This window comes from Phytophthora infestans, genomic scaffold (assembly GCF_000142945.1).
Source record: "Phytophthora infestans T30-4 supercont1.19 genomic scaffold, whole genome shotgun sequence".
Classification (NCBI taxonomy): Eukaryota; Oomycota; class Peronosporomycetes; order Peronosporales; family Peronosporaceae; genus Phytophthora; species Phytophthora infestans.
This window is the reverse complement of record NW_003303740.1, coordinates 1781122-1799438: the sequence shown is the minus strand read 5'-3', so window position 1 is coordinate 1799438 and position 18317 is coordinate 1781122. Positions and strand designations below refer to the sequence as shown.

Sequence of the window (18317 nt, the reverse complement as noted above, 5' to 3'; positions counted from 1 at the left end):
TGTGAGTTACCACTAGTAATACCAGTGGTATGCTTTATGAGGATCGATTCGACCGCTGTCGATTCATGCTTAATCTGCGAGGCATTCTCGTCGGAGCTAGCGATAACTAAAGAAACTTTGCCATGGAACGCAAGGTTTGTGGCGTAGATTTAAGGACTATCGACGCTTTTTTTTTCAGCACATTGGCGGGAGCTGATACCAAGGTATGTCTCAGTGCGACTGAGTACTACAGTAATACTTAGTGACTCACTAATAGTGAGTATGGAGAGCATTGGTGCTAGGCTAGCACTACAACATGCAACAAGTTCACAAACAAATCCGCATGATTTGTGTCTGCCACATCGAATCTTTTTCCATGCATTTTTCTGGCTAAACGCCGCGCAATTGTTAGCATCGAGGCGTGTGTTGTTGCCATGGAGAACTACAACATCTACGACGAGATCGGACTTGGCACGAACTCGTTTGTGTACAAGGCGCGGCGAAAGCGCAGTATTGAGTACGTGGCCGTCAAGTCTACAGCCAAAAGCCGCATGGACAAGGTAACATTGACAAAAGGCAACAACTAAAACCCAAACGGCAAAAAGCACTAACCCTCTGAATGTAGATCCTAAACGAGGTGCCGTTCCTGCACAAGCTCGAGAGTCCCTATGTACTCAAGTTCTTCGACTGGTACGAGTCCTCCAACCACATCTGGCTCATCCTTGAGTACTGTATGGGCGGCGATTTGCTCAACCTCATCACACAGGACAAACACCTCCCCGAGTCTGCAGTGCAGGTGCAACACGCACAGCTAAAGCTGGCTGGCTGCTTGCGATAACTAACTGGGTGGGATAACATATTGCAGTCGTTTGGGCTCGAACTTGTCGCCGGACTGCATTATTTGCACTCCAACAGCATTTTATACTGCGACCTGAAGCCTGCAAACATCCTCATCGACGAATTTGGGTCGCTCAAGGTGCGCGATTGTGATGGTGATGCCAATAAAGGCAGAATCTAATTTATGTACTGTGTATAGCTGTCGGATTTTGGTCTGGCACGTCGCATTCCTGGGAGCGACGCAACACCCGCACGGCCAGTAAGAAATATTTAGTTTTCGCGTGACTAAACCACTGATTGACGTCAAGTGACTGTACGTAGCTGGCTCCAGGATCGCCACATTATATGGCGCCTGAATTGTTCCAGCAGCCTGCAGTGCATAGCTTTGCGTCGGACTTTTGGGCATTGGTACGATCGACCGTCGTTGTTTAGTATTTAGAAATGAGTGAATTGACCATTGTTGAGACGCTAGGGCTGTGTACTGTACGAACTGAGAACTGGCCACCAGCCATTTACACATACTAACTTCTCAGAGCTAGCACGAATGGTACGAGCAGAAATATTAGTTTTGCTGCTTGTCGTACACTTAAGCTTAACTTCTGTGCACTCGCGATAGATTCAATCGGAAGTCGTGGAGCTCCCAGTCCTTGGATGTGTAATGTCGCCTGCATTTTGTGACCTAGTAAAGCGGTTGCTAGTTAAAGATCCTTATCGGCGGATCACCTGGTGCGTGTTACCTACCGAGGTTTATTCGCTTTTTTCTGACGCGATGTTACAACTAGGGATGAGCTGGTGGACCATCCGTTTTGGGGCAGTCTGCCTCGCATCGACAAAGTGGCAATGCCTCCACAGGAGATATTCGACAGGAATGCGCCAGTGTCGCTGAGGTACGTCCCTTATTCGAGGTGTAACTGTACAAACTGGTCGTCACTTTTGAAGCTTGTTTTGTACAGTGAACAGGCTGCCAGCAATGAAGCTCCAAAAGATCCTGAAGACAATTCTGGAGACATTAAGTCCAACTTCAACAATGACGAACACCAAGAAAATGGGGATAACGATGATAATAATGTGGCTCATAAGGATCAGCAGCCACTTGGAAATGGACTCGAAGCAGCAAGAGCAGAAAATAGCTGTGGTGACGAAGGTAACTTTTCGGATTCTGGAGATTCAGAGACGGACGAGGCAATTAACGGAGCTACCACGGACCACGGCGAGCTACGACCTGTCAGCGCGCCGAATTCTCGAAAACTCACTCTACCAGACAGCAACGAAGATTTGAACGATGACCAAAATGGTATTTTGAACGAAGTCAGTCAACTGGTTGCCATCCGACAGCACTGGAGAGCTGCTCGTGCGCCTCATTCTGCACCTCCTGCTATCCGGAATGTCCCAAACAAGCGAATGTCAATAAACAACCTGTTCGATCGAAGTGGCGTACCAGGTAGTGGACTTCGCAAGGTTTCCAAGCTTGTGTTTACAGCTGCAGACTGCCGTGTGAAGTCTATCATAGGGAACAAAGACATAAAGATCGAAGACTTACCGCACGTTCGTGAAGATCTTCTCCGCTTCGCCCTTACAACGCCGGACGATCTGCTATCGTGCCCAGCAGAGGGTTTGGAGGGCCAGCTGAAAGAAATCTACATCAGTCTGAAGTCTTCTCACGCCGACGATGAGGCGAGACTTAGTGTCATGGCGTATTTATTCTCTCTAAGCTGCCACGCCCGACTGGCTCACGTGATCGTGAACAGCTCTATTCTCAAGCTTCTGATTCGAATGCTGTCCCATGAAGCCCGGCTGTCGACTCCGAACAAGACATTCATATCGATGTCGTGTCTTGTGCTGGGCGTTCTTTTCCGCTTTGCAACGTTTATTGCGCCGTCGTCGCCCGATCAATTACAGCTACTTGTCAAGTCGCTTCTGGAAGTCATAGCCGCTCCTGATGGTCTTGACGATAAGAAACACACCGACGCGAAAGGGTTACAGCCTCGCCCGCTAGCACTCGCGTGTCTTGGAGAATTACTTTTCTACATATCAACTCAGCACGAGTGGGAATTACCCATGGAAGGCGTGGAAACCGTACTGGGGTGCATTGGGGATGCTGACTTGACACTCCGCTTTTACGCGGTGCGGACGCTGGGTAACATGCTGATACAGTGCACAGATTCTCTGCTATCTCGGCTGATAAGCGAGAAAATTGTGCTGACTTTAATGCGTGGGCTACTGCAGTACGCGAACCCAATGTCAAGCGACGAAAATGGAGATAAACAAACAATTATCTCGCTGCAAACAGCGACAACCGAAGCGCTTGCCCACGTTTTGAGGCACCTTCGTGTTCCGTCTTCGGCTGCAAGCCTCTCGTCAAGATTACAGCGATCGATCATGCTGTTTTTCGCCAAACCGGATATCCTCAATGCGGTGTGGCGAGGCGTGGAGCGGGTGCAAGCTTCTGCTGAACTAGCGATCGCTTCGTTGAACATTATTAACGCTTTCTTGGATATGAAGCTCGGCACGGAAAGAGAAGCGGAAGCTGCTGCGATCAGATCCAGTCGAACGTTGCTCCTGGAACGTGTGATAGCGTTTCCAATCATTTGTAAAGTTCTGGAGATCGATAGGAGTACTGGAGGGGAAGATGCTGATGGCGATAACGTCGCTACGTTGCGAGCGAAAGGCTTGATAATGATCCACTTGGGTGTGCAGTTGAATCGGAGCTTTTTGCTCGCGTTTGTCCAGTATAACTCGCTAGATATCGTGGAGAAAGTGATTGGTCCGATCGCAGAGCAGCTCGGTGAGGACGAAGCCGGTCCTGGCTCGGTTTCGCCGGAAAAGAAGCTCTCGGCGTTTGAGCTGTATCTCGCGCAGTGTGCCTTGAACGTGTGCAAGCTGTCGATTCGAATGGCTCTGAAACTTGGAGCTATTTGCTTCTCCTCGTACGAGAATGGCGACGAGGAAGTAGCAAGTAGCAACAATGAAGAGCATCGATCCCCTAGGATATCTCCAATCCCGTTCCAGCTTTTTGACGGACTGCTGCAGAACCCAAACTGTCGACAGCAGCTGTTAAACTATTTCGTGGCAAACGACAGCAAGCAGTTTACGTTCTTCCTGCGGCTGATGACCAAGTTACTGACGTCGTTTCATGACGAGGCTTTGGTCGTACCAGGAGACACTGAGAAGACGACGACTATAGCGCGATATGTGTCTGATATTTTGCTGGCATTGTTTGGGTTTGCAGGCAAGGAGAGCAATGACATCGTCTTGGTGGAGAAGCAAATGCTGTTCACTCATTTGCTGCCTGCAATAGTGAAGCATGTTAGTGGAGAATCGGGGGATGTCGCGGTGAATTGCCTTCGCATTCTTCACGCTGTGTTGCTGGATTTCGATTATGACGATGACAGTGGCGACTACGAGTTTTACGATCCTTTCGTTCGATCGATACTTCTTCCTTACTTGAACACATTGTTCAGGAGTCCGATGGCTTTGATCGAAAACACTTGGAGCTTGTCGAGTGAACTTCTGTTTGGGTTACTGTCCAGCGACTCGTCTCTTCTTGCGGAGGCAGAAGATTTGAAGCTGGTTCCCACTATTACGAGCTTGTTGCAAGTACCAGTCGAGTTCCAGTCTCTGCCTTCGCATGCTACGCAACTCGTTCAACTGCTTGTGGATTCTCCTGATGTACACTCGGAGTTACTGTACCAGTCAGGCATTGCGAGGAGTGTTGCTGCTGGCTTGACATTCTCTTGGAAACGCAAAGTGGTGGATGGAAATCTGCTGGACCTGTTTCTAATTCTGCTGAACTTGCTCCATCAGCAATTCGAAGCGATGCGGCTACCAGGATTAACGTCAACTCCAACGGGTTTTGATGAGTTGGTGAATTGTGGACCGTTGCTGCTTCAGTTCTGCGCTTGGAGCAGCGTTGGTCAAAAGATAAACGGAGAGTCCGAATACGTACCACCAGAGAACGATCCTGATGAAAAGAGTCGAACGAGTATTGAACTCGTGGATTTAGCCTCACAGTGCCTCGTCTTCCTGTCTCAGGTGAGTGTTGAAGTGCCGATATTGCGAACGTACCTGGCAGTCTAACACCTTACGTTGGCTTGCACAGATTTTCGGCGATCGGCTAAATAGCGTCTTGTTTTTAGATAACAAGAGCGTTACGTCCGACACTAACGAGTCTGCATTCAGGTACGTGTCAAAGAAATTCCTCACTATAACTTGATTGTGGTATCAGCTTCTGACGCGCTCATGTCCATGACACAGCTCGCTCTCCAAGTGCCTGCGAAGCAACCTGGATGCGATTGCTCTGCTACGCGTGCTACTTACACTGAAAAATTGTCTGCGTTGCGAAACCAAAACTCACCAAGTGAGTCACTGGCTTGTTGGAAACGGTAGTGTTCTCAGTACAGTGGAGGCCTTGGCATCACAGAGTGCACAGTTCGATGACACTCAAAGTGAAGATGAGAAGCAGCCAGCAATAGGAGACCAGATTTCCAAGACAGCAACAGCTATCATGCGACTGTGTCATGCTTCATACTCACGATGATATTTAGGTGGGGAAGAGAGCTACTCGAACTGGAATAAGGTAGTTCGTATTACGGAATTCTTCTAAGATGGGACCTCATTATGCAACCAAAATGCTGCGATGTCTACGGTTTGGAAGCTGGCTACGCGTAGTGTTGCTTTGATTCTTCCCACTCATGGTTGGGATAAATCTGAAGGTCCAAGCGCTCGGCAACCTCGTTGAGTTTCGAGCTGTCGCCCTCAAACAGGCCCTTGAACACGACGTTCACAATGTGCTCATAGCGCTCCTGAAGCAGTTTAATCTCGCGAGGGGTATCAGGCACAACGCGCTCCACCAAAACGGCCAAGACCAAACACACCTGACACGCCACCACGAAGCTAAAGGCCCGAACTGTTCCCGTCTGATCTTCAAATAAGTCGGACGTCCACAGAATGAGCGCAGAGTTTGTACCGAGAGCAATGTACGTCATGAAGCGGAGAATGTAAAACCACACGCCAATATCTTTAGCCGGGTGTGGGAACGGGCGACGATGCACGAAGCAGAGTTTCACGGCATCAACATGAACTTCAAGCACGTTGTTGGCCAGTGCAAGCAGAGGCGTCAACGGGAACGCCACGACGAACAAGTTGATAAAGCCGTACTGGATGACCATCTCGTTGTAGTCCTCGAACGCCTCGTTGCTCTCGTACGGCACAAGCTTCGCCTGCTCTTCGATGTAGTTGTGGCCAGTCTTCTCCTCCGTGTTCGCCGCTTTGCGCTCAGCAAAGAGCTGGTAGCGGTATTTCAAGTACGGCACAGCCACTTCCGTCGTGTTGCCCACCACAATGCGGATAATAAACAGAGTGAGCAGCTGGTCGCGCAGTTCCTGCATGCAGTCGTCTTCGTACAGACACGAGCCCTCGGCAGCACGCTTGACGAACGCGATATAAAAGAACGACGCGAACGAGTTGCAGAACTGGAAGAGGAAAACCTTGATGACCAGGTAGTTCTCGTACTCGGCGTCCGTGCGGTGGTTTTCGAACTCATTCAGCTTACGTGCCACATTGCGGTAGACTGTGTTGAGCACTAGAATCTGGATGGCGTTAATCACAGTCACACCGAACGTCAACGGCGTCTGGTACTTGGCGCTGATGTTGTTGTGCTCCAAGTTGTCGCTGTCATTGATCCAGTGTTTCAAGACGAAGAGACCAAAGAGAGCCACGATGACGATGCCAACCATAAGCGTCACGACTAAGACGGACACGATGAAGGCGCGTCGCCGCTTCGCCTTGCTTTCGAACGTTACTTCCTCGGCATCAGTAACCGGGTGGTAGCTTTTGGTACCGCGGAATTGAGGGCGATAGCGGAATGACTCTTGTAACCCACTCAGACCCCAGAGCGAATCCAGCAGACCATTTTTACGCTTCCACAGCTCCGAAAACAAAGACGACCATAGCACCACAAACACAGCGAAGGCGATGAGAATGTATCCTTGCTGGTTGGTGCCCGTGACCGCTTGACGCGCTTCGATGTACACGAACGTGATGATCCCCGCGACCGCCGGGAAGACGAGCATCTTGGTGTAGAACTCGAGCCAAGCGAAATACAGCGCAATCTTCTCTCCGAAATAATAGCGGATCTTGTGCAAAGGTTGGTACAACATGGTCCAGTGCAGAGCCCACGAGTGACGCAGATCATGCAGCGCCTTGGCGTCGTGGAGAGCAAACATTTGGCCCTGCAAATACCCGGCCGCTTCCAGTGCGTCGGCGTTAATATGACGTTCGACGATGCCCTCCGCGAGACGTATGCGATCCTTTTGCGAGAATAACGTCTCCTCTTTCTTCTGTTCCCACTTGATGGGATAACGTCGGTAGAAAGGCTGAAACTTCTCCTCATGACGATACTCTGCGAACGGAGCAAAGTACGTCAGCGGATCGTAAGGTAGAGCGAAGATCGACGTCACGAAGCGGTCCCAATGACTTCCCTGGACGCGACGATAAGTGTCATCTTCGACAAATAAACCGTCCGCCTCTTCAGTATGTCCCCAGATATCGAGAGCCTTGCGTAGCTCCGGATGGAACTCTTCTCCACGCGAGACTAGCAACGGATCCATCTCCGGGTACTCGGCGTCTTCGTTAACACAGCCACGTGTATGTCTTAGGTGGTCAATGGAGTTCTGCCATTCTTTATCCCCCATCTCACGTTGCAAAGTCTTGAGCTTCTTCTCGTGCAGTGTCTTGTCAAAAGGTTTGTTACTGACCTGCAGTCTGTAGTTGGTACGATCGGCCTCGACTCTCAGGTCGTCGTTGTCTGCCTTGATAGTCATAATGATCTCATCGGCGTCGCAGCTTAGAAACATACGCGTGGTGAGGCCGCATGCGAGCTGCACGCGGCGGGCGATGGCGGTGGCCACGAGCTCGCAGAACTGCGCCTCAGTCGTGGCCTCAGTGGTGCCGATATACTGTTCATATTCGCTCTTGAGCAGCTGCTGCTGCGTTTCAAGACGACGTTGTTCACTCTCCTCGCTGTGGTCGTTGCTCGAATCCATGACCACGTCGCAGCCGCGTTCGTCCAGGAAGCAGCGTGGTGTGCGCAACACGCGCTGGAAAGGGTCCACCACGATCTTGTCAGCGCGCTGACTGCGATCCGGGTCCTTGCCCATCATGAGGTGTACAAAGCTGTTTAAAGTGAAGTCGTCGGGCTTCTTGAGCTCGCCGCCCTCGCGCCTCGGGAAGACCATGACCAAGTCGTGGTCGTACAGCGTTTTGTCACTGCTGGTGGAGTGTAGCACAAACGACTGCGCACTCTGCATGGAGCTGAACTCCATATCCACGGCGGAGTGCGCAGTCGCAGGCGATGTGAAGGCATCATACGCGTCGGCTAAGGACGGCATGGCGAGAGTGACGGTCTTACGCACCACCCTGCAAATCCGAAAGTGGACGTTGCGGTGCCGGTTTTTCGATTCTACAACTGCGACTGCGAAAAAGGTGCATGCGCTCATGCCGTTGGCAACAACGGGTGACTCATGTAGTGAAATGGCTGATAGATGCCAATGCATGCCGACCCACGGCCGCGTGGGAGAAGGATGGAATTCGTCGACAGACGTGATGGAAGGGGTCCGCATCGAATTGGTCAAGGTGAACGATTAACTCAAGGATGAGCACAGTACAACGATCTGACTACGATGTGACACAGGGCTCACGCCCAACTTCGCCGGTCCGGGGCCGCCTCGGAGGCACGTTGTCGCTGCTCCGTAATTGTCGGCAGAATTCCGACTGGTAGTAGCAGCAACTTCGAGGCGTAGGCGACATCTCTCACGCAAAACGTTATAGAGTTTGTTTTTAAATAAAAATCCAAGAGCAATAGTATTCTGGTATTATATTTAAAACAAATGTATTAGAATTAAAAACATGTACCAAAGGTAATCTAATACTTCAGCTTTCTGAATTACAGTAATACAGTACATTAAATAGCGAAAATGCAGCCTATTATCCGGCATATGTTTTCTTCCATTCTATTTACTTATTGTATCCCTTATTACCGGTTCCTGACATATAATAGTTCTGACCTCAACACTTGTGTTCAGTATTAAAGCACTTCATGAGCCGTTAGGGGGAGCACAACGATATAGACGCCACGTACGAGGAGTGCGGGTACCATGATGGCGGCGTCCCCGGGATTCACAGGCGGGCCAACAGGTCGCTCCGAAAGCCCCACAAGCTTCCCGCCCTCTCAGGAGGCGAATACCAGCTCAAACGCTGCTGCAGACGATGAGTTCGGCTCCTTCGCAGCGGCAGAGCGAATTTCGGACCCATTTGGCGACGTGTACGGGGCCGAGGCGGACTTTGGGGATTTTGTGGGGCAAGAACAGAGTGACGGTCCCTCTGCGCCTGCTGAGAGCTCCTCGCTAATGTCGTTCTCGCCGCTGATGGCCCCGGCGTCGACCACAGCGCCGCCAACGCTGTTGCCATCTATCAGCGGCGAAGTCGACCCGTTTGCGGATATTACAGGAGGCCTAGGAGCCGTAACAGATTCATCAGAGGTCGCAAGTCTTAAGATGGAGACTGTAGAGAACTGTATGAGCCAAACGACAGCAACAACAACCGGTGCTGCAGCCCCGACTTCTACAACGTCGGCAACGTCAGCGATCTTAGACTTGGTATGGGGCAATTCGACACAGGACACCGAGATCAACCCACTATCGATGTCGTCAACGTCAGTAGGCAGCGGATCGGGCAATATTAGCAGGACAGCGTCGTCTCCGAGTGGGTTTACGCTGCCCCCTCCACCTTCGACGAAGTTTGCGACGTTCCCATCAACTTCTGCAGCTGCTCCTCCGGAAGCTTCAGTAGGAGACTTGCTGTCGTTCTCTCCGGTCCAGACGTCGACTCCGAGCGACCCTTTCTTTGGAATTAACGGCGAGACAAGTGAGAATAGTGTGGCGTTCGGCAATGATGAGCTCTTCACGTTGACAGCGATCCCACCGCTCTCGACGACGTCTTCTTCAGCCCCGACGTCGCTGCGTGGGTCATTCGCTTCAATGCACGAGGAGATGAAGCCGCCAGTGCAGTCTCCTTGCACTCCTGGATCGGTGGAGGGTACAGCGTCGCCGCGTGATCCATTTACTGAGCGCACAACGCGATCTTTCGGCTCGTTGAGCTCTTCGTTCGTGAGTGTTGGGGCAATCGAGGACTCTGCTAAGAAACACGCATCGTTCAGTGCAGTTACGTCGGCTACACAAGCAACAAGTGTGGCTCCGTCCCCTTCGTCCGCTCCACCTTCGTTGCGCAGCTCTTTTACGATGACTGAAGGGCTCGTGGGATTTGCGTCTGCTACTGAAGAGGCTGAGGAAGTGGACCCGTTCGCGGAGGCAGGACTAGCAGCTCCAGAGGAGGTGCCGCTGGCAGAGGCTCTTGCAGCATGGAATACGACTGGTGAACCGACAGTGCCAACGCAGAAGGAAGAGAACAGTCAAGAAGACAAAGAAGAGATGGACGCTGGAAACAAGGACGAAGAAGATCAGAGTGGCTTACGCGATGGTACTGGTTCTACAGTTGGACCAGGTGGTATTTCGACCACCGTTAACCAACAAGCAGAGGAGGGATTGCAGGATGACTGGCTACAGACTGGCGCCACTTCAGATCACAGTAACGAGAAAGGAGTCGACAATGTGTCGTCACAGCAGCAGGACGCGGTTGATGCGGCTATTGAGTTTGAGAGGTCAACTATCACGACGTTTATGGAGTCGGAAGAATTGGCTGCCGCTACAGACGACGTGGCTACCCTGATAACTGGTGAAAAGGATGATGAAGCCCGTGCTGAGGACTCACCAGTCAATTTGTTCGACTGCGAGAGCGACGATGGCGCCACTCCAGTGTCTAGTGACGAGGTCGAGTGGCCAGCTGTGCAGCAGTCAACGACAGAAGAGAAAGCAGATTCTCTCGAGACGGGTCCCTCGCACCTGGTTGCGTTCGTCTCACCAACAACAGACGTGGATTTTGAAGGCGCAGTCTTCGGATCAGGCAGTGGCGTCTCAGATGAGTCGTCGTCTCACCACGATTCTTCGCCGTCTACGTCGCCTCCAGAGTTTCCTACTTGTTCTGACAATTTCAACGAGAATGTAGTGCCTGAAACACTCAAGGAAGAAACCCAAGATACGTTGGCTGATGAAGACGAAGGGGATGACTTTGGTGGCTTCAAAGCAGCTGCGCCTACGACAAACGTTGCGATCATTCCTGACGCGTCTCCATGGGGCACGTTCCCATCGCCAACTCCAGTTCAGAACATGGTGCTTGAGGAAGACGAGGACGATTCTTTTGGAGACTTTGCTGGCAACTCCACTCCTGCGGGTGCTGTTCCAGACGACTTTGCGGACTTTGCACAGAGCTCAGAGGCTCAAGATGACGATGCGTTTGGTGACTTTGGTGACTTTACGCAGAGCTCTGACGACAAAACGTTTGGTGAGGACGATGACGGTTTTGGCGATTTCGCTCCCGCTGTGGCCCCGTCTCCTGTGGAAGCAACTCCCTTGGTCTTGTCTGTTCCTTCGTTCTCCAAGACGGACTTGTCGTCGTTCTTCCAGGAGGCATTCGCAACAGAACCTGTACCGACAAGCGCTGTGGAGGAGCCCGATAGTCCACCCGGTGTGAATGATGTGGATGCTGCGCTAGATTCGTCTACTGAATTTGTCGAGGGCGCATTTCGTAATATGTGGGACGCGTACATCTCCATCGTGTCGGCCACGGGTCACCAGTCTTCGTCCTCGTCTGCCGTTACTCCAGAGCCGACTGATAGTGGGGAGCGTGTGTGTTTGGGCAGGAAGACAACGCGTGCGTCCAAATATTTAAAGTATGTGCTGTCTGAGAAGATCCAGGAAGCTTCTCGACAGAACGGCATCTTCTCTCATGGCTCTGAAAAACATCAAATGTACATCGGGTGTGCTGCCTCTGGTGACGCTGATCGCATGCGTGATGCTCTGAAGGAGTTGCAAGACGCACTGTTCCACAGCTCAGTGAACGACGCCATGATGCGGATAGCCAAGCAGGCGGCGCTGTCTGCCAAAGCCAAGATTGCCGAGCAAGCTGCTCAGCAACAGGCAAGCTCGCGTGGTGGGTCCTTATTTTCCACGACGCGTCACCTGCTTTCCCGTGGAGGTGCGACAGGAGCGCATGGACCAAGCAGCAATGACAGTAAAAGTGACCACGCAGGTGCTGATACTCCTACCGGTGCGTCGGTCCAGAAACTCGCTCGATTCTCGTTTACTAGCAGCAATGATGACACTGCAACTCGTGGTATTGCAGAGGAGAGAGGGTCGGAAGGAAGCGATCACACAGGACACAGCAGCGGGAGCGACTCGGAAGCAGCAGGAGACAGTCGGACTCGTAGCCAAACGCTGTCAAATAGCAGCAACGGCGGACTGATGAAGAAGTTTCTTTCGTTCGGAAGCTCAAGGCACCGGCCGCGATTTGTTAACCTCCGACGAAAGGGCCAATCTGGTGAGGAAGTGCGGAAGATGGAGCTGAATCTGGACTCCATCAGCGGAGGTCTGGACGAAGTCAAGTGGAAGTGTGCCGTGTTCCTGTACGATGTGGAAGAGGTGGCGCATGTGGCGCCGTCGCAGATTAGTATCTTGTCGTACCCAAGCAAGCAGCCACTGACGGGCAAGACCGACCGCAGTGCGTTGACGAAGCTGGTGAAAGCGGACACTATTTGGACAGTAGATATTGGCGCCAACCACAGCGACATGTTGAACGAGTGGTGAGGCCACAACGAATGAACCAACCCGAGCTTTAAAAGTGACAAAAAATGCACAAAAGGGAAGTCAATGTTACCACTTCACACACTTGTTGAAAGTTGTGCTCTCCAAATGGCTTTAATCGAGGCAGCATCAAATGCCATGGCGTCCAATGCAGCACTTTGACCGCTAAAATTAATTGCGTATCATCCCAGGTGGGTATGTACATTTTCGGCTCGTGCGTGTACTTAGTTGTGGGCATAAAGGCCCATCCGGCTGTCATTGAACGACAGCGAACTATTTTTGATCCATAACTTGAGACCATGCTCGCCTTCCCGGATAAATGAGGGCCACGCACGGTCTTCGTTCATTCCTCAAAACCGGCCAAGAACAAGTGACCCGCATCAGTATTTTCATGATGAATGAGGATGTCGGTGGTGCAGACAGTTCCGACCATCCGGTGAATGAACACTCAATCCAAGTTGAAATCTCGCCGAGGAACAAACCTGCATCGATTTTCCACAGGTTCGGCGCTGTGTCGGACGCGTATGAAAACACCATGTTCGAGAACGACTTGGTCGTCATTTTCCCGCTACGTGGAGGCGGCGAGGTCAAGAGACCCGAGGCGTTTTCCATGCAAGCGTTTGTCACTTTGCTGCTGGGAAGCGACTCACAGCACAGCCATCACCCTTTCCAGCGTGTGCTCCGAACCCCACGATGTTTCCTGGATGAGCACGGAAATGACCTGGTGGAAGCCAACAAAAGTGACGCCGCAGAGTTCAACAGGTTCGAGGTTGAGCAACAAACACTTGAAGCTGAGTACGAACAGTTTGTAGGCTCCACCGAGGCTACAACCGAACGTCGTTTCTGTGAACTGGTGGCCACGGCCATCTCACGCCGCGTGCAGCTCGCTTGTGGTCTCACGACGCGGATGTTCCTCAGTTGTGACGGAGACGAAATCATCATGTCGGTGAAGTCGGAGAATGACGATCTGCGTGTAGAGGCTGATCGCACCAACTACCGACTGCAACTAAGCAACAAGCCGTTCGACGCGATGCTCCACCGAGACAAAATCTCGGATTTGAAGCGAGAGATTGACGCTGATGCTTGGCAAAAATCCCTGGATCTACTTCGAATCAAACGCGGTATTTCCAATGACACGTCCGACGTGCCAGAGCTGGATCCGCTTCTTATCTCGCGCGGCGATGAGTTCCATCCGTTAACCCGTAAAGCTCTTCGTCGTTGGGGCCACAGAGAAGAAGCTGACGGTATGTTCTCGGACGAAGACAACCACAGTCAGCCGGCGTGGAATCGCTTCTGGACGTCGCTCTTCTCGATACACCACGACCCCACGACGTACTTTGCTCCATTCGCCGATTATCGTCACGAGCCCGAGTTTCAGCCGTATTTCCGTCGCTATCCGATAAATTGGGGCGGCAAGAAAGAGCAAACGCTGTTTACTCAGAAAGATCGCATTCGTCTCGCGTCGGGTATCGTGGATCGACATCTTAACTTGGATGCGCTTCAGGATGCCGGGTATCTGAAGAACCAAATGTTTGCACTCCACGACGAAGCTGCGCTGGATGAGTTACGAGCGACGTGGGCTCTGAACGTCAAGATGCTGTACCAACCTCTTCATAAAATCCGCTTTTACTTCGGAGAGAAGATCGCGCTCTACTTCGCGTGGCTCGAGTTTTACACAAAGATGCTGCTCTTTCCATCCATCGCGGGCATCGTCACGATCATCTACGAAGAAGAGCGAGACGAAGAGGGGAACGACAATAACCGAGGCTACTTCTTGGTCGCCTTCGCTATCTTCGTGGTCATTTGGTCGTCAATGTTCTCCGAGTTCTGGAAGCGAAAGAATGGTCTCCTTGGGTCACTATGGGGCTGTCGAGGGTACAACGAAGCCTTTCACTACCGCCCTCAATTCCAGGGAATCAAGAGCCACAACCCAGTCACCGACACGGAGGAACTGACGTACGAGAGCCGAGCAAGGCGACACCGTTGGTTCGTTGTGTCCATCACTGTCGTAGCGTTCATGGTCGGGATTGTCATCGTGGCGCTGGTGGGGCTGTTCGTGTTGAAACACTTCATCAACGACGGCGACAACCTCCGGAACATCGACGTCAAGTTCCGAACTCCACTCACACTGGCTGTGACTATCGGGAACGCTGTCCAGATCTTGATTCTCAACATGGTCTACAGACTCGTCGCTCGGAAGCTCAACGATCTGGAGAACCACCGCACGGATGCAGAGTACGAAAACTACCTGGCGATCAAGGTGTTCCTCTTCCAGTTTTGCAACTCGTTCGCTTCGTTCTTCTACATCGCGTTCATCAAGCGAGAGGTGGAAGCTTCCTGTCTGTACGGCGATGACTGCATGAAAGAGCTGCGTGATCAGCTGTTGGTTCTGTTCCTGGTTCGCATCGTGGTGGGCAATACAACAGAAGTAGCGATCCCGTACCTCAAGTATCGCTACCAGCTCTATGCTGAAGCCAGGGAGCAAGAAGACGACAAGAAGAAAGCTGGACACAACTTGATCGAAGCTCAAGCGAAGCTCGCGCCGTATGAAAGCAACGAAGCGTTTGAAGACTACAACGAACTGGCCATCCAGTTCGGCTTCCACAACTTGTTCGTCGTGGCCTTCCCACTGACGCCTCTGCTAGCGCTGGTGAATAACATTGTGGAAGTGCATGTGGACGCATCCAAGCTCTGCTTCGGCTGTCGTCGACCGTTTCCGGAGCCTGCCAAGAGCATCGGCGTCTGGTTTTACATCTTCCGGTCCATGACGTACATCACCGTAGGAACGAACGCGGCGCTTATCTTGTGGACGTCAGACTTGTTCGAGAACTACAGCGGAACTGTGAAAGCTTTCAGCTTCGTCGTCGTCTGTCAGGTCGGTTTGGCGATCTCGCTATTCATCGAGCGCACGGTGCCAGATATGCCAAACCACCTCGGTCTGCTGCTGGAACGGTATGATCACATTGTAAACGTCGTGTTCAAGAATCTCTCCGAGGGTGATGTTTCGCACCTCAACGAGGTGTCGGAGAAGTTGGATTTGATGATCTACCCCAATGATCAGTGGGAAGACAAGACTGGAGACGTCAAAGCCACAGTGCTTGACATGCGCGAGCAGGAGGACGAAGTGCGCGCGGCTGGATTCCCTCATCATGAACTCGAGACAGTGAATGAATCCACGCGAAACATCGACGACAACGAATCCGCCGTGTAGATTCATACCATGCATAGATATTGCATATTTGATCATCACTTGACTGCTTTCGAGCAATGGTGAGACGATTCCACTCACCACCGACATTCCCTACTTGCATTAGCGCTCGTTGATTTCAGTATGTAGACCGAGAGCGATAATTCTGAGCGTGTAGTGTTGCCTCAAGACAAAAGTCGGTGATCGAATGCGAGAACGGTGTCTTGCACCAGTTGATCAGTATAAACTCCGAGTCATCAACCCTGGGCGTTGAGCTCGAAGCCACGGCCGCCAAAGCTCCGCAAAAAGAACGGAGTACTCGACAATCTACTCCTGCAACAATTCCCTCTCCCCACCCTTCCGAAAATGAACAGCAATCCGGAAGTCGATTAAGCTCATCACTCACACGTTTGTCCAGCAAATATGCGTTCCGTAAAGTACGATGTTGAGCCTCAATTCTCTCAATTTCGTCGCGTGAGAACCGTTTCTCCAGACGCACTCGCTGTAGCTGCATAGCGACTACGAAGTCTTGATGTCTCACTTTGCACAGTTTATTCGGAAGGAAAGCTGGCACTTGGTAGATAGATGAACTGTTACCTTCAGGGAGAACACTGTTACTTTCCGAGATGATCTGGCTCAGTTTTGACAGCACAGTGAGGACAAACGTGCTCGTGACGTTCACCAAAGCCTGGTAAGTGTCAGGCTGCAGCGAATCCACTGCGTTGCTCGCGAAGTTTCCTTGCGATTTGAGAAATGTAGCCGTCGCCACCGGGTTCAGCAAGAACGAGCCGATCACGATATCCTCGCACGAAATCGATAGGAATTCGGACGAGATGAACGGACCCACCGCCCTAGTCATCATGGAGAGATGATTCATCAGATCGACGACAAGTTGGCGATCATACGTACTGCCTCTCAGTTGTAGCAGGACGCCATTGACCCGATTTGCTACGTTGGTAACCACACGTGCAATCACCCACCACGCTGGCGGTGGGACGCCGACGTATTGAAATTCCTGAATAAACTCAGACACCCTGGTCTGATTTGCCACAAGCCACTGCAGAACTTTTACAGCGGATTCCCATGACCCTTCTACCATTTTCAGGCAGTTTAGTGCGTCCGAGTTTCGTTTCTTCACGCTTCGTACACGGCTGACCAGTGCAGTCAAGGTATTCGTAAAATCTACTGTGAAAATGATCCTGCAAGCCTCACGAAGCAGTTGATTGAGTTTGTTCGCAAGGCAGTAGTCACCATAGATGGGGAAGTCACACTCTGCAGCCAATTTGTTTAAAATTCCCTGCGTACAGCCACGCGCTGTGCTTCCAGTTTCGTTTGACAGGCTGACTCCAATCAGCTTCGTCCTCCAAAGCGGCGCTATGATGTTCAGATATTTCTCTACTAAATCCACACTCCTGTCTGTCATATCGTCATCCAGCACTACAATTCCGATTAAATGCACGCTGTGAATCTCCCCATCGTGCTCGAATCGAACGCGTACATCAATAAATGGAGACCCAGCACAATTACAGACTTCCAGCGCCACAGCAAAGGCCCATACGTCTCCACTCTTGAACAGATCCTTCAGTCTCTCTAAATTCATTGCACACATAACTCGACAAAGGTTCATCACTCGTCTCTCCGAACACTGTCCGCCCTCCATGGCCCAGATATCGTCCATCATTTCTTGATACAATGACGCAGCTTGCTTGAACGACACGCCACTCGCCACAATCTTGACACAAGTGTTCATTTCCAGCTCAGAATCCACCGTGACGGCATATCTCGCCTCGTTCTTGTCCACATTCTCTGCGTCCGTGTCTACATAATCAATCTCAAACGCGTCAAAGCCGTAAAACTCGACGTCAGCGCCCTCCACTCCCCGTAATAAATCATCTACAATGTATTTATCCACCAGGAATGTCCTGGATCGCTTCATCGTCTCCACTGTCGCTGTATTGCGCTCCAACACTTGCTGGGCACTGATCTCCGTTGTCGTCTCCACTGTACCGACTTTTGGCTGTGTATTGATGACGACATCGTCTGGGAAGAAGCGGCACTTCTCCTCATCGGTCAAGTCTTTGTACTCTTCATAACGCAGCGCGTGCTGTTGCTCCAGATGCCGCCGCATGTTGTCGGGACGCCAGGGTGGCGAGAAACTATGAACTTTAGTCTTACGCTTCCGGCGCTTGGCGCCCTCCGTCTCGTCGCGCTTAAAGGAGCGGCACATGAGACACACGGCTTTTGTTGGCGCTCCAGTCTCTGGCTCGCACTCGGCTATGGCCACCGCAAACTGGAGCGCCCAACCAGGTCGGAACGTGCGCGACATCTTGCCTTCAAGGCAATGCCTTGTAAGATTGGATCGATTGTGTGTAGTTGGTGTGTCGTTTGTGTAACGATGAACGGCAACAGTGACGGCGAAGCATAGATCTCCACTGAACATGGGTCTTGCTTGCATCACGGTTTCTCTAAGTAAAGCAGTTGTATTAGAAACGGATACAAGCACACGAGGAGGAAGAGCGACCTCCTTCTCCTCGTCTCTCCACCACACGGCGCAATCAGGA

At 51.6% G+C, this 18317-nt stretch overlaps 6 protein-coding genes across 6 annotated transcripts; 3 read left to right on the top strand and 3 right to left on the bottom strand.

Moving 5' to 3' along the window:
• Positions 1 to 413: 413 nt before the first annotated feature.
• PITG_11204 (serine/threonine protein kinase) lies at positions 414 to 4893 on the top strand (the record flags this gene model as incomplete). Its single annotated transcript, XM_002901920.1, has 11 exons — positions 414 to 539; positions 605 to 775; positions 845 to 955; positions 1016 to 1075; positions 1138 to 1224; positions 1289 to 1363; positions 1433 to 1542; positions 1599 to 2739; positions 2800 to 3028; positions 3119 to 3406; positions 3485 to 4893. 11 exons carry the CDS (start codon positions 414 to 416, stop codon positions 4891 to 4893), a joined length of 3807 nt encoding a protein of 1268 aa, XP_002901966.1.
• A 581-nt stretch (positions 4894 to 5474) lies between these two features.
• On the bottom strand, positions 5475 to 8204 carry PITG_11203 (anoctamin-like protein; the record flags this gene model as incomplete). Its single annotated transcript, XM_002901919.1, has 1 exon — positions 5475 to 8204. The coding sequence occupies one exon, from the start codon at positions 8202 to 8204 to the stop codon at positions 5475 to 5477; it is 2730 nt and encodes a 909-aa protein (XP_002901965.1).
• A 3315-nt stretch (positions 8205 to 11519) lies between these two features.
• Positions 11520 to 12572, top strand: PITG_11202 (uncharacterized protein; the record flags this gene model as incomplete). Its single annotated transcript, XM_002901918.1, has 3 exons — positions 11520 to 11543; positions 11613 to 12067; positions 12119 to 12572. 3 exons carry the CDS (start codon positions 11520 to 11522, stop codon positions 12570 to 12572), a joined length of 933 nt encoding a protein of 310 aa, XP_002901964.1.
• A 391-nt stretch (positions 12573 to 12963) lies between these two features.
• PITG_11201 (anoctamin-like protein) lies at positions 12964 to 15780 on the top strand (the record flags this gene model as incomplete). The annotated part of the gene is made up of 1 exon (XM_002901917.1): positions 12964 to 15780. One exon carries the CDS (start codon positions 12964 to 12966, stop codon positions 15778 to 15780), a length of 2817 nt encoding a protein of 938 aa, XP_002901963.1.
• A 115-nt stretch (positions 15781 to 15895) lies between these two features.
• Positions 15896 to 17506, bottom strand: PITG_11200 (uncharacterized protein; the record flags this gene model as incomplete). Its single annotated transcript, XM_002901916.1, has 1 exon — positions 15896 to 17506. The coding sequence occupies one exon, from the start codon at positions 17504 to 17506 to the stop codon at positions 15896 to 15898; it is 1611 nt and encodes a 536-aa protein (XP_002901962.1).
• Positions 17507 to 17597: 91 nt separating this feature from the next.
• Positions 17598 to 18082, bottom strand: PITG_11199 (uncharacterized protein; the record flags this gene model as incomplete). Its single annotated transcript, XM_002901915.1, has 3 exons — positions 17598 to 17611; positions 17669 to 17695; positions 17764 to 18082. 3 exons carry the CDS (start codon positions 18080 to 18082, stop codon positions 17598 to 17600), a joined length of 360 nt encoding a protein of 119 aa, XP_002901961.1.
• Between the last annotated feature and the right edge of the window lie 235 nt (positions 18083 to 18317).